Source organism: Rhinopithecus roxellana, chromosome 6, assembly GCF_007565055.1.
Source record: "Rhinopithecus roxellana isolate Shanxi Qingling chromosome 6, ASM756505v1, whole genome shotgun sequence".
Lineage (NCBI taxonomy): Eukaryota > Metazoa > Chordata > Mammalia > Primates > Cercopithecidae > Rhinopithecus > Rhinopithecus roxellana.
Genome location: NC_044554.1, coordinates 114,977,106 through 114,994,081, shown reverse-complemented (window position 1 = coordinate 114,994,081; position 16,976 = coordinate 114,977,106). Strand labels below are relative to the sequence as shown.

The 16,976-nt window shown below is 47.3% G+C and overlaps 1 protein-coding gene across 1 annotated transcript in view; it reads right to left on the bottom strand.

The window, feature by feature from the left end:
- UBE3C (ubiquitin protein ligase E3C) overlaps positions 1 to 15,672 on the bottom strand; it is a 43,784-nt gene extending 28,112 nt beyond the window's left edge. Inside the window, exon 1 of the mRNA XM_030932906.1 lies at positions 15,263 to 15,672. Within this exon, the coding sequence (XP_030788766.1) occupies positions 15,263 to 15,328 (66 nt within the window). The 5' untranslated portion in view covers positions 15,329 to 15,672. The remainder of the gene's footprint in view (positions 1 to 15,262) is intronic.
- Positions 15,673 to 16,976: the final 1,304 nt, after the last annotated feature.

The window sequence follows — 16,976 nt, the reverse complement described above, 5'->3', positions numbered from 1 at the left end:
GATGATTTCATGGATGCTGTTTAGAAGGTCTATTTATTTATTTATTTATTTATTTGAGACAGAATCTCAATCTGTCACCACACTGGAGTGTAGTGGTGTGATCTTGGCTCACTGCAACCTCCACCTCCCGGGTTCAAGCAATTCTCCGCCTCAGCCTCCCAAGTAGCTAGGATTACAGCCGCCTGCCACTACACCTGGCTAATTTCTGTATTTTTAGTAGAGACAGGGTTTCACCATCTTGGCCAGACAGGTCTGAACTCCTGACCTTGTGATCCACCCACTTTGGCCTCCCAAAGTGCTGGGATTACAGGCTTGAGCCACCGGCCAGAAAAAGTTAACTTTTTTTCTCCCAGACAGGGCCTCGCTCTGTCACCCAAGCTGGAGTGCAGTGGTGCGGTCTTGGCTCACCGCAACCTTGGCCCCGCCCCGCCACACCATCCTCCCACCTCAGCCCCCCGAGGAACTGAAACCACAGGTGCATACCACCATGCCCAACTTTTTTTTTTTTTTTTTTTTTTTTTTGTATTTTTGGTATAGACGGGATCTCACCATGCTGCCCAGGCTGATCTGGAAGTCCTGGGGTCAAGGCATCTGCCTGCCTCAGCCTCCAGAAAGTTCACTTTCTAGAAAGGCCACTCACTGACTGCAGAGTAGAAACGTAATCATTCTTAGAGCAAGCAAGATTCGTGATAATCTAGTTTGGCTTTCTCATGATCAAGAATAATGATGTTCCGGCTGGGCATGGTGGCTCACGCCTGTAATCCCAACACTTGGGGAAGCCAAGGTGGGAGGATCAACTGAGCTCAGTTCAACACCAGCCTGGACAACATCGTGAGACTTTGACTCTGTTAAAAAAAAAAATTAGAGAATTATGACTTTCCCATTACATGATCCAATAAAGAAAAGCCCAGAAAAGATGAACAGCTAAGTCACAGACAGTTGGTTCCAGAGTTAACTATTCTTTTTTCAAGGTTACACTTTCTACGATTTCATTTTTTGCAGTAAAGGGGTTTCACAGTAGCAAGATGTGATGTGAACTGTGCTAACTGCCAACAAACTAGTGTCTACTAACACATCTCTAAAATAATATTTAAAAAATTAAACAATTTTGTTTTGTTTTTGAGAACAAAACTTTCCCACTCTTTCACCCAGGCTGAAGTGAAGTGGTACGACCTCTGCTCACTGCGACCTCCGCTCCTCTGGGGTTCAAGCCATTCTCCTGCCTCAGCCTCCCGAGTAGCTGGGATTACAGGCGCCCGCCACCATGCCTGGCTAATTTTAGTATTTTTAGTAGAGACGGGGTTTCATCATGTTGGCCAGGCCGGTCTCAAACTCCTGACCTCAGGCAATCCACCCCCCTCGGACTCCCAAAGTGCTAGGATTACAGGCGTGAGCCACCACGCCTGGCAAAAAATTAAACAATGTTAAAGCTGCATTGTAAGAAAAATTAGTTCCAAAAGATATAGGACTGTTGGAGCCACCTTCTCAGTGCCTGCAGGATGTGGTCCTCCAACTTTCCAAGCAGTTACAGGAATGCACAAGTAAAGCAGAAGACAGAAGCAAGATGTGCAGGCAAGACAACCTGCCCAGACACGAGGGAGAGGCCTTACGGTATCCGGATAAACCACAGGGCAGTGTTGTGGGATTTGCTAAATTATTTGGACACTCTGGGCCTTGATTTCTTCCTCCACAGGACACTAACACCTCTGCCTCACATAACAGAAGTCAAGATCAATGAGCACATACAAGAAAAGCGCCCTGCAGGAGAACAAATAATGAGTATCACACCAAATCTAAATGTGACAAATAAGAAGAGAAACAAACATCCTTAAAAGAAAATGCCCTCTGCAGGTTTTAGGCCCTCATTGCTCTTCAGGCACAAGTGCGGGTGCTTCTCCGTTGACTTCCCTGGCTTCAGGCCTTGCCTCCCTAGAATCAAACACCCAAACTGCCCCCCACGCATCTCTAAAACCTAAGTCTCATTAATGTGCTTAAAACCCTTTAGCGGCTTTCCAGTCCTCCCTGAGTATGCCTTAGTGTGGCCTACAATGCCCCCCCAGCTCTGTCCCTGATTACCTTCCTCCCAGCTCTGTCCCTGACTACCTTCCTTTCAGCCTTCTCTTCTACTTTGCCCACACCCTTTGCCCACCCCCATTCTGGCCACAACCTGTAGCTGAACACCCGTCTCCATGGCTGGACACCCTTGCCCATGCTGTCCCTCTAACTGGTGACAGGAATGTTAATATGTAAATAGTCCTAAGAATCCCACCCAGTCCAGCACACAAAAAATGATGCTTGCTTGGGGTTCTGGAAACAGGTTACACACATGGTACTAGAAGAGAAGGTAAACCAACTTCTGGGTACAAGGCTGTGCAGAAGCGTTCTCAGATGACAGCCACTCTTCTGTGATGCTCCACTGCTTCTCACTTTCCCTCACCTCTCCTCCCCGTCATGACAGGGCTACCGCCTGCCCCACGGTTGTCATGGTGACAAACCAAGGACTGACTAACTCCAAAATCATTGACTCCCCTTGGTCCAACTGCATACCCCCTCTTCTCTCCAAGAGCAAATGGATTAAAAAGCTCAATGGTCTAAATCAGTGAATTTGCACTGTTACAAACAAATTACTCCTTATGGTTCTACTAGGCTTTTTTGAGGAAGATACTTAAAAGGCTTAATAGATAGTATTTCAGGCAGGGTAATGCAGGAACCTAAACATTTCCAAGCAGCATAAGGGAGAAGGTAAGAGTTCACATGAAAAGATAGCACATGATCAGGAGAGCTCATCTAGAAAAATGGCATTTTAAGTCAGTTCTCTATTTGCTTGTTTTTTAAGCTGCTCCTAGTTTGCCAATTTCTTTGTTACATTTCCAAAGAGCTACACAATCTCCTCTGAGTGAACTCACATTCACCAAAATGTATGTTGACAATGCTTGCTTTTTAACTCACTGTGTTGTTATTTATGTAGCCAATAACTACTGATATAGAAGGAAAGAGGTAAGAAGGAAAACCACAGTTTTTAACTAATAGGCTGAGACAGAAAACATAGCATATTTGTTTTGCAGTGCTAACATTTACGACTTAGCTAAAACTGAAGTTCCCTTCTACGGAGGCTTTAGGATTATTTCCACAAACGCTTTGCTATTGCCTCCCTTCAGGAGGTGGAGCCCGACTCCCCTCACCCCAAGAGTGGGCTGGACAAATTCACTATGACCAAAGTCACAGTGCGAGGCTTTGAGACGGTCAGTCACCACAGGCTTTGCCCTTCCTCCCTGCTCTGTCTGGTCAGCAGCTTAGCGGGAAGCCAGCTGCCATGAGGACACGGTATCCCTAAGGAGCCCCGCAAGCGGCCGAGAACTGACTCTCCTGCCAACAGCCAGCACTAACTTCCAGGCTTGTGAACGGGCCAGCCCCGAAGTGGATCCAGATGCCTGCCCCATAGAACTGACCAAGGTAACAAAAATGTATTGCTTTAAGCTCTATTACACAGCAATAAGCAACAAGTATCTTTCTTTCATTCAGTGGAAATTAAGAAACTGGGAAAGTAGCTATCTTGACTGTTCAAATTAACATAATTTAAATGCAGACTGCAATACTGTTTTGTAATCTACTTATTCCCATTAACAAAAAATCATGTTCATAAGTATGCTAATAAATTAATGATAGACATTAATACACATCATGACCACTTTAAATGGCTGCACAGTATTTCACTGTATTGCTATATTAACGGTTATTTAACAAATGTCCCGTATTTAGACGCGTAGGCTGTTTCAGTATTTTTCAGTATTATAAGTAACGCCATAAAATCACCTTTCCCGTGCATCTTCTCCTAAGCATATTAGTTTACTAGAATAAATTTTTACATTTCTAAATGTAGAAATTTGTTCTGCTGGATCAGAGGGGCCGTATCTTGTTAGACTTTTTTTTTTTTTTGAGACAGAGTCTTGGCCTGTCACCCAGGCTGGAGGGCAGTGGTATCATCTCGGCTCACTGCAACCTCTGCCTGCCGGGATCAAGCGATTCTTCCGCCTCTGCCTCCCGAGTAGCTGGGATTACAGGTGGGTGCCACCACGCTCAGCTAATTTTTTGTATTTTTAGTAGAGATGGGGTTTCACCACATTGGCCAGGCTGGTCTGGAACTCCTGACCTCCACCTCCCAAAGTGCTCAGATTACAGGTGTGAGCCACCAGGCCCGGCCTTGTTAGACTCTTGATAAATCTGTTATAACCAACCCTAGGTGGGTTATGCCCAGTGTCTGTATGCCCTCAGCAGCAGCAGGCATTACCACCTGTAATTTGACCACCACCAAAGGTGATGGGCTATGGAAAGCATGGCTTCTCCTTCATGCTGACAAATGGTAAAGGGTGGCATTTGGAGGCCTGTAGAGAACAGGGGCATGCAGCAAGCAGTTGCTTTAAAGGCAGTATACAACACAGGTCACAGTCAAAGAATGAGATGCCCCACTTCCAAATTCCTAGGTGCCTACATTCTATAATAGAAGAATTAAAGAAAAGTCACAGAGGGAAGCTCCTTACAGCTTTTGCAAGAACTTTTTTTGAGGCTATTCTACAGTCTTATGAGACTATCTATTTTTTAACCTTTTAAAGATCCTAGCTGGCAATTCACACTGTAACTCAAGAAAATCAGCACACATTCAAGTGGTCAAAGCCAAGTAGGGGATATGATGAGGCAAGCCAGATGCCTAAGGCACAAATTTAAGGAGGCACTCACTCTCAGGGATGTGCCATGCAGAATCAGCCTGTGCATGAACCTGACAGTGTCTCCTTAAATTTTGTATAGTACTTTACCCACTTCCCTATACGCCCAGATTTAATGTCCAAAGAAAATGAGACAATTAGTCTCAAGTCTCACTCCTTCCATTCTGCTTGGTTTCTATTTTTAAAAATCGGCTGATTTCCTGGCCGGGCATAGTGGCTCACGCCTGTAATCCCAGCACTTTAGGAAGCTGAGGTGGGTGGATCACCTGAGGTCAGGAGTTCGAGACCAGACTGGTCAACACGGTGAAACCCCCGTCTTTACTAAAAATACAAAAATTAGCCGGGCGCGGTGGCGGGTGCCTGTAATCCCAGCTACTCGGGAGGCAGAGGCAGGAGCACTGCTTGAACCTGGGAGGCGGAGGTTGCAGTGAGCCGAGATTGCGCCACTGCACTCCAGCCTGGGTGACAAGAGCAAAACTCTACCTCAAAAAACAAAAAAAAAGAACTCTTGACTTTATCTGTAGCAGGGAACTACAGTCTACTGCTCCTATATGTAAAGGATACAGCATAACTGTATTCAAGGGAACAAATATAGTGTTGCTAAATAAATACCAGTCCTGACAGTCAATCAACATTTTCAGAGCCAGTCTGGGGTTGGGTAGTAGCAAGCCTGGAGTTCCAGTTCCTCAGGAGGCTGAGGCAGGAGAATCGCTGGAGACTAGGAGTTTGAGGCTGCTGTGCACTACGATCATGCCTGTGAATAGCTACTGCACTCCAGCCTGGGGGACACAGTGAGGCCCTGTCTCTTAAACGGAAAAAAAAAGAAAAGAAAAGAAAAAGAAAAAAAAGGAACTAATTTGATCTTAGAAAATATTGACTTTATTTGATGCCAGATCTGTAAGAAAAAGTTTTTATGTTCCACTGCAATGTATATGGAGCATTATACTAACACATGCATTACATGCATGCTTTTTAAAACAAAATAGCATAAAATGTTTTAAGTTAAAATATTCTAGGTAATCTAAGTAATCCCTTCAATTATATAATAGAGGGCACTTTTACAAAACTACGCAATCAAGTTCTTATCATCTTAACAATCTAGACCGATCAAAGGGGAGGAGTTAAAACTAGAGTAAACGAGGTCAAGCACAGTGGCTCACATCTATATCCCAGCACTTTGGGAAGTTGAGGCAGGCAGACTACTTGAGGCCAGGAGTTCAAGGCCAGCATGGCCAACATGGCAAAACCCCATCTCTACTAAAAATAAAAGAAAAATTAGCTGGGCAAGGTGGTGGCGCCTGTAATCCCAGCTACTCAGGAGGCTGAGACAGGAGAATCACTTGAATGATTGTGATGGAGGTGGCATCACAATCACAAAGATGGAGGTGGCAATGAGATCGCACCACTGTATTCCAGGCACTCCAGCCTAGGTGACGGAGACTGTCTCAAAAAAAACACAAAACAAAACAAACAAAAAAAACTACAGTAATTGGTTTTGGTAGGCCCTAGAGTATCCTCATTCCATAAGGCCAGTAACACCCTAATACCAAACCAGACAAAGACATCACAAAAACACCACAAACTGATGTCCCTTATCAAAACAGATGCAAAAATCCTGAAGGAAATGTCAACAAGCTCAATCTAACAATGTACACAAAGAATTACGCATCACAGTCAGACGGGGTTTATCCCAGATATGCAAGACAGGCTCAGTGTTCTAAAACGACTTAATGTGATCCGTCATACCCACAGGCTGCAGAAGGAAAATCACACGTAACATGAACAGATACAGAAAAAGCATCTGACAAAACCCAACATTCATTCATGATAAAAACTCTGCAAACTAGGAATAGAGGGGAATTTCCCCAATATGATAAAGAATATCTACCAAAAAACCCACCAAATATCATACTTAATGATGAGAAACTCAAAGCTTCCCCACTAAGATTGAGAACAAGGCAAGTTTTCACCACTCCTTTTCAACTATAATCCTACCTAATGCAGAAAGACAATAAAATGCATTGCTTTCTGATGGTCTTAGAAAAGAAAAAAGAAAAAAAAAAAAGGCATACAGATCAGAAAGGAAGAAATAAAACTGTCTTTGGCTGCAAATGAAATGATTATCTGTGCAGAAAATTCCAAAGATCAACCAAAAAACCCCTCCTGGAACTAAGAAGTGGTTATAGTAAGATTTCAGGACATAAGGTGAATATACATGAAAGTCAACTGCTTCTCTACCAATAAGCAATGAACTGGAATTTGAAACTGAACCACCACCATTCACCTTAGCACCTCCCAAAAATAAACACTTAGGTATAAATCTAACAAAACATGTATAAGGTATATATAAGGAAAATTATATAACCAATGAAAGAAAGAAAAGAACTAAACAAATTAAGAGATATTCCATATTCATGGATAGGAAGGCTCAACACTGTCAAGATTTTAGTTCTTCCCAACTTCATCTACCAATTCAACGCAATCCCAATCAAAATTCCAATAGGTTGTGTGTGTGTGTGTGTGTGTGTGTGTGTGTGTGTGTGTGTGAATATCAACAAACTGCCTCTTACGGAGAGGCAAAAGATCCAGAAGAGCCAACACAGTACTAAAGAAGAAGGAAGTCGAAGGACTCACACTACCAGACTTCAATGCTGCCTATGGTTGGGCGCAGTGGCTCACGCCTGTAACCCCAGCACTTTGGGAGGCTGAGGCAGGCAGATCACTTCAGGTCAGGAGTTCAAGACCAGCCTGGCCAACATGGTAAAATCTGGTTTCTACTAAAAATACAAAAATTAGCCAGGTATGGTGGCACATGCCCATAATCCCAGCTACTCAGGATGCTGAGGTAGAAGAATCACTTGAACCCAGAAGGCAGAGGATGCAGTGAGCCAAGATCATACCACTGCACTCCAGCCTGGACAACAGGAGACTCCGTCTCAAATTTTAAAAAGGTTAGTACATACACTAAGTATTATACTTTACTATAAATCTACAGTAATCAAGATGGTATGGTATTGACAAAAGAGAGAGAGATCAGTAGAGGAGAGAATAAAGCCATAACAGAGTTTAGAAATGGACCCATAAAGGCCAGACATGGGGGCTCATGCCTGTAATCCCAGCACTTTGGGACGCCGAAATGGGCAGATTACGAGGTCAGGAGTTCGAGACCAGCCTGACCAACATGGTGAAACCTCGTCTCTACTAAAACTACAAAAAGTAGCCAGGTGTGATGGTGCACACCTGTAATCCTAGCTACTCGGGAGGCTGAGGCCGGAGCATTCCTTGACCCCAGGAGGCAGAGGTTGCAGTGAGCCGAGATTGCGCCACTGCACTCCAGCCTGGGAGACACAGCGAGACTCCGTCTCAAAAAAACAAAAGAGAAATAGATCCATAAAAATATAGTCAACTGATCTTTGACAAAGGAGCAAAGGCAGGCATTCAATGGAGTTGGGGAATGTCTTTTCAGAAATGGTGCTAACTGGACATCCACAAACAAAAAAACTTCAAAAATTAAAAATCTAGACACAGATTTTATACCCTCCACAAAAATTAACTCAAAATGTATCAGAGACCTAAATGTAAAATACAAAATTATAAAACTACTAGAATATATGAGAAAATTTAGGTTACCTTGGCTTTGATAATGACTTTTCAGATACAATGCCAGAAGCAAGATCCATGAAAAAAACACTGGCGAGTTGGACTTCATTAAAATTCAATAGTTATCCAATGTCACATATGTACCACACAGATACAAGATGTAAATAACAAAGGAAACAGCGTACAGCTGAGAGGAGGTTTTGAGGACTCTATAGTTTCCCATCAATTATTCTGTAAACCTTAAACCACTCTAAAAAAAAAAAAGCCTATTAATTGATAAAAAATAAAGTAAAAAGAAATGAGCTGTCAAGCCATGAAAAGAGCCTTAAATGCATATTACTAAGTGAAAGAAACCAATATGAAAAGATTATATAGTGTATGATTCCAACTATATGACATCGTGGAAGAGGCTAGAGTAGAAACAGTAAAAAGATCAGTGGCTGCCAGGTGTTACAGGGATGGGAGGGACGGATGAATATGAGAGCAATGAGGATTTCTTTCTTTTTTAAAAGAGTGTCACTCTTGTCGCCTAGGCTGGAGTGCAATGGCGCAATTTCTGCTCACTGCAATCTCTGCCTCTCGGGTTCAAGCAATTCTCCTGCCTCAGCCTCCTGAGTAGCTGGGATTACAGGCACCTGCCACCATGCCCAGCTAATTTTTCTATTTTTAGTAGAGACAAGAGTTTCACCATGTTGGCCAGGCTAGTCTCTAACTCTTGACTCCAGGTGATCCACCGTCCTTGGCCTTCCAAAGTGCCAGGCCTCCTTCTTTTTTCTTTTTTCTTTTTGGAGACAGAGTCATGCTCTGCCACGCAGGCTGGAATGCAGTGGCACAATCCAGGCTCACTGCAACCTCCACCTCTGGGACTCAAGCAATTCTCCTGCCTCAGCCTCCCATGCCCAACTAATTTTTTGTATTTTTAGTAGAGACGGGGTTTCACCACGTTGGCCAGGCTGGTCTCAAACTCCTGACTGCCTGCCTCGGCCTCCTAAAGTGCTGGGATTACAGGCGTGAGCCACCGCACTTGGCCAGCACTGAGGATTTCTAGGGCAATGACACTTTTCTACATAATGCTGTAAGGGTAGATACATGTCATCATATATTCGTCAAAACCTACACAAGGCACAACACACAGTGTGAACCTGAATGTACACTATGGACTTCAATGAATAATAACACATCAACATTGGTTTCTCCATTGTAACCAACGATCCACATTAATGCCAGATGCTAGTAACAGAGGAAAGTGAGGTGAGGGAGACGAGGCATACGGGAACCCTACCCTCTGCTTGACTGTAAACCTCAAAGTGCTCTAAAAAATAACCTATCTTTTTTTTTTAAAAAAAAGCACTGGGCAAACATTAAAGTGATCTTAATTCTACTCCCACTATTGTCAGAACTATCTACGAAAAGTTACAAATTTTCAGTTCCTCTGGTCTACAAACTTTTCTATATCCATATCCATCCCTAGCTTCTTTCAGTCTCAAAATCCTTCCCATTGCCTGCTCACACTCAGTTCTCCCCACTCTTGGGTATTCTCCAAGACTCTGAAAGTTATGCCACTCTGTCTTCCCTACATTTTTAACGTCCCCACTTCCCAGTCTATAAACTTGTTTCCCCCGTCCCCCAAAACAAACAAAACTCTTCCCGAGACCCCGAATTTCCCTTTATCATCCAATCTTCTGGTTCTTTTCAAAAAAGGTCTACCCTGTTGCCTCGCCCCTGCCTTATTTTTTAAGAGATGGGGTCATGCTGTGTTGCCTAGGCTGGGGTGCTATGGCATGATCACAGCTCACTGCGGCCTTGAACTCCCGCACGCCAGCGATCCTCCCGCCTCAGGCTTCGGTGTGGCGGATTACAGGCATGTGCCACAGCATCCGGCCTGTGGTTGGCCCTGTTTCTGACTTTCCATCTGCTCTTCAATGTGCTATGCTCTTGACTTCCAACTCTGACTACCCTACAGAATATGCTCAAATCACCCAATTCTTCCCAACTCCGCCGTCAGTGGACCCTGTGTCTGTGCAGCACTTGGCACTGCCTGTCACTCCTCCCTCCTTGAGATTCACTCAACGGACACCGCTGTCCTCCACTCTAGGAGGTGTGACTCTTTTGTAAGCCCTGCCCCCACCCCCACACGTATTAAATGTTGCAGTACCTCACGAGTCCCACCCTGTCCCAAACTCCAAGCCCTCTTCGGGAACTGTGTTCTAAGCCACCAGTCTGTTGATAACCCCCAAATCTGCATCTCTAGCCCAGACTGCTTCCTGTGTCTGTCCCACAGGAACCCAGGCATTCAGTCAACAACCACTCCCTGCCTCTTGAAGAATCTACCCCCACTCACAGGTGCACCTAGACTGCTCCATTTGAACCCAGCCTCCAAGCCCCCTCAGACTGCGCTTATCAGCTGGAAACATGACCCAGGCCAATCAGACTGTCCTCTCCTGAAAATTAGTAATTATGATCAAACTTTCTTGACCCTTAAGCTAGGAAACCATGTGTGTGAAATGGAGAAAGCCAGTCTGCAGAGCCAGGAATGAAGGAGACAAAGAAGGGAGTGCACCCGGCTCCCGGAGAAGGACAAGCGACGCCTGTGGTGGTGATACCTGCTATCTGGTGTTTCCGACCTTTCTATTCTGTCAGACACACGTATCCTTTCATAAACTTGTTTTTGTTTCTTTTTGTTTTGCCTACTAAGCCAGTTTTAGTCCATTTCTGTACCTAAAATCAGATGACCCCAAGATATTCTTCTATACACTACCAAGAAAAACATACCACCAATTAAACTGTATCATGCTATCAGTGTGTATCCTGATGTCAGAAATATTTAAAGGCAGAAATCAGTGTGACTTAAAAAAAATTAAATTTCAGCCGGGCGCGGTGGCTCAAGCCTGTAATCCCAGCACTTTGGGAGGCCGAGACGGGCAGATCACGAGGTCAGGAGATCGAGACCATCCTGGCTAACACGGTGAAACCCCGTCTCTACTAAAAAATACAAAAAAAAAAAAAAAAAACTAGCCGGGCGAGGTGGCGGGCGCCTGTAGTCCCAGCTACTCCGGAGGCTGAGGCAGGAGAATAGCGTGAACCCGGGAGGCGGAGCTTGCAGTGAGCTGAGATCCGGCCACTGCACTCCAGCCTGGGCGACAGAGCAAATTAAATTTCAGGCTGAGCATGGTGGCTCACACCTGTAATCACAGCACTTTGGGAGGCCGAGGCAGGCGGATCACCTGAGGTCAGGGCCAGCCTGACCAACATGGAGAAACCCCATCTCTACTAAAAATACAAAATTAGCCGGGCGTGGTGGCACATGCCTGTAAACCCAGCTACTCGGGAGGCTGGGGCAGGAGAAACATTTGAACCCAGGAGGCGGAGGTTTGCAGTGAGCTGAGATCCAGCCATTGCACTCCAGCCTGGGCAACACTGCACTCCAGCATGAGCGAAACTCCGTTTCAAAAAAAAACAAAACAAAACAAAAATTCAACTTTTATTTTAGATTCAGGGGGTACCTATGCAGGTTTGTTACAAGAATATACTGCACGACGCTGAGGTTTGGGGTACGAAGGACCCCATCACCCAGGGGAGAGTCTAGTAACCAACAGGTAGTTCCCCAGCCCTTTTCCCTGTCCCTCTTTTTCCTCCTCTAGTAGTCCCTGGTGTCTATCGTCCCCATCTCTATGTCCATGTGTAATCAATATGCAGCTCCCCAAAGTGACTTTGAATCAATGGAATCCAATCTACATCTACTCCACACACCCCCTACTCCACAAACCTGGAATGCCTTCTTGTCTTCCACCCATCCTAATTACACCCATCCCTCAGGACTAAGCTCCAAACAACTTTATTTTTTCTGAATCAGGATCAAGGGAAATTTAGAATGTAGCAATTACTCTCTATTGTTATTTAATTTTTAATTGCTTAAGTCTTATCTGCCCAGCAAGATTATAAACTTCTTCAAGCCAGGCTTGTTGTACAGAGATCTATACAAATAATAAGTACTAAAAGTATTTAACTTGAAAAAAGAAAAAAGTTATTCAAAAGATAGTAACTACTCCATTTTCCACTAAGCTCCAGAAAGGGAAGATTTCAAATAATAATTTAAGACATGAGAAAAGAGTAACTATAACTTCTCACTTTTCCAACAAGGGAAGGGACTTATGCAGCAGTCAAAGAGAATTCAGGAAAATAAGCATATGTAGGTGCTCAACATAATTAGCTGTCAGGAAACAAAATTAAAACCACAAAGAAACTACATCCTCACTAAAATAAAAGGGCTTGCAATATCAAGTGTTGGCAAAGATGTGGAAACCTGGACACCTTCAGATGCTGTAGACATGCGACGTGGGGAAACTGTGGCAGTGGTGTGCACAACAGCTGAACATACATTTAACCTAGGACCCAGCACAAGAATATTAGGTGCACCAAAAGGCACACACGCCAAATGCCTGTAAGAAAATAGAATAAACCATGGTGCGTTCACACAAAGGGCAATGCCGTGCACTGAGGCAGATGGAATCTGCCTCTAAGACAGAAGCCGAGCCAAAGAAGCCAGGCACAAAGGACAAGTGGCGAGTGGCTCCATGACCCGGAAGTTCAACAGGTAACGCTACTACAGTAACAGAGGTCAGGAGGACAGTCACCTTTGTGGGGCTGGAATACAGACATACCCGGCATAATGACCTTTCGGTCTGTCAACAACAGACCACATATACACCGTGGTACCATAAGATTATAATTTGTATTTTTACTGTATCTATGTTTGGATGCACAAATATTCACTATTGCATTAAGAGTTGCCTACAGTATTCAGTACAGAAACACGCTGTCCAGGTGTGTAGCAGAGGAGCAACTGGCTGTACCAAGCCGCTAGGTGTGTAGCAGGCAACACCATCTAGGTGTGTGTTAAGTGCACTCTGATGGTCCCACAACAACCAATTGGCCTAGTGACAGTGTCCCCCTCTTTAAGTCACACATGACTGTAATTAAAGGGTGAGAGCGCAAGGGAGCCTCTGGAATGCTGGAAATGGTCCTCCTTTGATGTGAGCGGTATTCCATCTACAGGAGAGTGTCCATATGCAAAAATCCTTCAAGCTGTACATACAGCTGGGTCCCCACCCAGATACCTTAACCAGGCCAGGGCACCCATGCCCCAGCTGCTGCCAGTTCCTACTAAGGACTCTTTACTGCCACTCTCTCCCAGAATAATGGCCCTCGGCTCAGGGTCAGCAGTGCCACACTCCCACCCTCATCCTGGGGTGGGGGGGGCAGCCACCAGCCCCTCTGCCGCAATTAGGGCCAATTGTGGCAAGCTCCTGGCGAGATGGGGCTAAAGCTAGCCTCCAGCTGAGACGCCTTTCCCTTCCCTACCCAGCTTCCCTCACGCCCTTCCTCTTCAATTTCACTTGCACAAGGATCTCCTTAGTGCTTGTGAACCTGACTGTATCTTACGTTATACCCCAATAAAAAGTGTTTTGTTTTTAAAGGGGCGACTGTTTCACACAGCTCAGGGTATCTTCCCTCGAGATTCTGATCAACAGATAAGAAACCTCACTCCCTCAGAGCAGAGATGCACTTCTTGGTGAATAGGGACCAACATCCATGGCCCGTGGGGTGTTCCTGCCTGCAACAGAGGCCGCGCGGCGCTGTGAAAATGACATGGAGTCTCAGGTGGTCTGCCACTAGCTTGCTGTGCGAATGCGCACTCGTTCAAATGCTCTGCAGCTCACCTTCACAACTTGAAAGCAAGGAGATTTGGTCCAGAGATTCTCGGAAGTCTCTTCTAACTGGAGAAATCCTTTGATCTCTTAAGAAATTTTCATTAACGTGGAAGCCCCTAGGTGCTACCACGCCCACCCTGTAACCGAACAGTACTTAGTTCTGTAGCACAGCGACTTGCAAGCAATCACCATTACACAAACCTCAAAGCTTAAAAAGGATCAGCACACTTCTCTCCCAACTCTTTACCCAGGTTCCCTTCTACCCTCAGAAACTACCAAACACAGCACCACAGCACAATCTTAACAGCAGTTCCTCCTTGGCCTGCCAGCATCCACTCCGCGTTACGCGCCTACCTGGTGGTTGTGATATACAGAATATACTGACAAACAAGAAAAACTAGGTGAAGCAATTTAAAGAACATTTCAGAAATGATGGGAAGGGGTGGGAAGGGAGGGGCGGGAGGAAGACCACACAGCATTCAAAGACTTAGCGGTTCCAGTGAACCAACCGATGCCCATCTTCAGGGACAGACAGCTGGAAATTCTAGACTAGAACAGCAGCGTCATGGTTTGCCTACCCTTATCCTAAACAATTACCATGCGAACAACTTATGGCCTATCACAACAGATACAAGTCCGGAGTCTCTCCACAGTTACGGGAGGCCGGTAGCGAATAACTGCCCTGGTCTTGGATTCAAACACGTGGCTATTCATGAGGCGTTCTGCCTCCACCTCCGCCGAGATTATCGACATCAGCAAATGCGTGCCGTTCACCTTCCACAACCGAAAACGCCCTTCAGGTGGCATTCGAAAAGCAACCACTCCCTGATGCCATGCGGGAGCGAGCACGGAAAGCCCCATTTCTGAAAGGAAACACCCAGAAAGGGTAAGTTCACCTTGGGTGGCACAAAGCGTGCCAGGGTTCACCGGCTGCCTGCATGGAAAGGAGCCACGGCCAGCGCGCCCGGGTCCCGAAGCGCAGCGGACAGGCAAGACCCCCACGGGCGCGGCCTCGAGTTCCAGCCAGGGAGGCCCCGAGTCCAGCCCTAAGTCCCAGCCAGAGTCCTGGCCCCAGGTCTCCGCCCCGAGTCCAACCCCGAGTCCTTGCTGGGGCTGGCCCGAGATCCGGCGAGGAAGCCCCGAGTCCCGGCCAGGGAGGCCCCGAGTCCAGCCTCGAGCCCCGGCCGCGCAGGTCCCGAGCCGAGGGAGCCCCGCCAACCCAGCCCTCACCTTCCTGCTCGCGCCGCCAAGAGACACCTTGGGCCGCGTCTTGAAGTCGCCTTCGAAGCTGAACATCCTGGCAGCCTAGCCCATGTGCGGACGCCGCCGCCGCGGAAGCAGCCGGGCGGGCGGGGCACGGGGCGGGCTGGGAGGCTCTCGGCGCCCGCCCGCCCGGCCCAGGGCAGCGAAGACGCGGCGGCCGGGAGGCGACCCGAGCCCGCCCCCGGGCTGTACCCTCCCAGCCCTGCCCTGGGGCGGGAGGGGCGGCAACACTGGAGGGGCGGCCCTGCCTTGCCTGCCCCTCATCCACGCCGGCCACTGCTCCGGCCGCTGCAGGGGCGCCTAGCGGGCAGCAAACCCGGCGCTTGCACCTGGAACTGCCGCCTCGGGAGGGAAGATGGCGGTCAGCCGTCACTGCGTGCGCGGCCCTGCAGACGTGCGCGCGTCCGCCATCGACGGCACGGCGCTCTTCCCGGCGGCTCCGCCAGCGTGCGCGGCCCCGCAAGGCGCGCTGGAGCCTGGGGAGGAGGGCGGTGACCTGGGCACGCGGCGGAGTGGGCAGGGCCTGGTGCGTGCGGAGAGGGGCGCGGCGGGGGGCGCGGCGGGGGGCGCGGCGGGGGGCGCGGCGGGGGCGCGGCGGGGGGCGCGGCGGGGGGCGCGGCGGGGGGCGCGGCGGGGGGCGCGGCGGGGGGCGCGGCGGGGGGAGGGAGGTTTTGGGTGGGGGGCGGGATACAGGGAAGGCGGAGTGCGAGGCGTGGGTCGGGGTGGGGTGCAGGGCAGGGTGCGTGGTGCAGGGTGGGGTGCAGGGGCCGGCACCCGGAGCAGCCTGGGAGCGGCCAATCTGGTGCCAGACTCGAGTGAGTGAGGCGGGAAAGGAGCAGCTAGGCCCAGCCTGTCTGTTTACACCCCACCTGTTCTATGTCTATGACACGCACAGACGGACATAAATATTTACCATGTACACAGACATGCGCAGATTTGCCTCATACATACACAGCACACATGCATCAATATATACACACAGCATCAATACATATCAATATGTATCATGTACACATATCTGTGTATGCATAAATATGCTCCTGGACTTACCATAGGGCTCTGTCCTGATAAACCCATCGTAAGATGAAAATATTGTACGTTGAAAATGTATTTAATACTACAATAAACCCATCACAAAGTCAGAAAATTGTGAGTTGAGCCATTTTCAGTTGGGGACCACCTATACATAAACATGTGTCTTGTTATACGTATACATAATCTCTCATATACATGTGCATATACATATATATCATACACGATTGAAGCCAATTTCTAAAAATTGATTTTTGGTTGTATACAGGGTATGCAACATGATTTCACAGACACATTGTGAAATGACTACCCTCTTTGTGTTTGTTTGTGAGGTTAAAATCTACTCTTGGCAAAATTTCTTTTTTTTTTTTTTTCTGAGACAGAGTCTCACTCTGTCGCCCAGGCTGGAGTGCAGTGGCCGGATCTCAGCTCACTGCAAGCTCCGCCTCCCGGGTTTACGCCATTCTCCTGCCTCAGCCTCCCGAGTAGCTGGGACTACAGGCGCCCGCCACCTCGCCCGGCTAGTTTTTTGTATTTTTTTAGTAGAGACGGGGTTTCAACGTGTTAGCCAGGATGGTCTCGATCTCCTGACCTCGTGATCCGCCCGTCTCGGCCTCCCAAAGTGCTGGGATTACAGGCTTGAGCCACC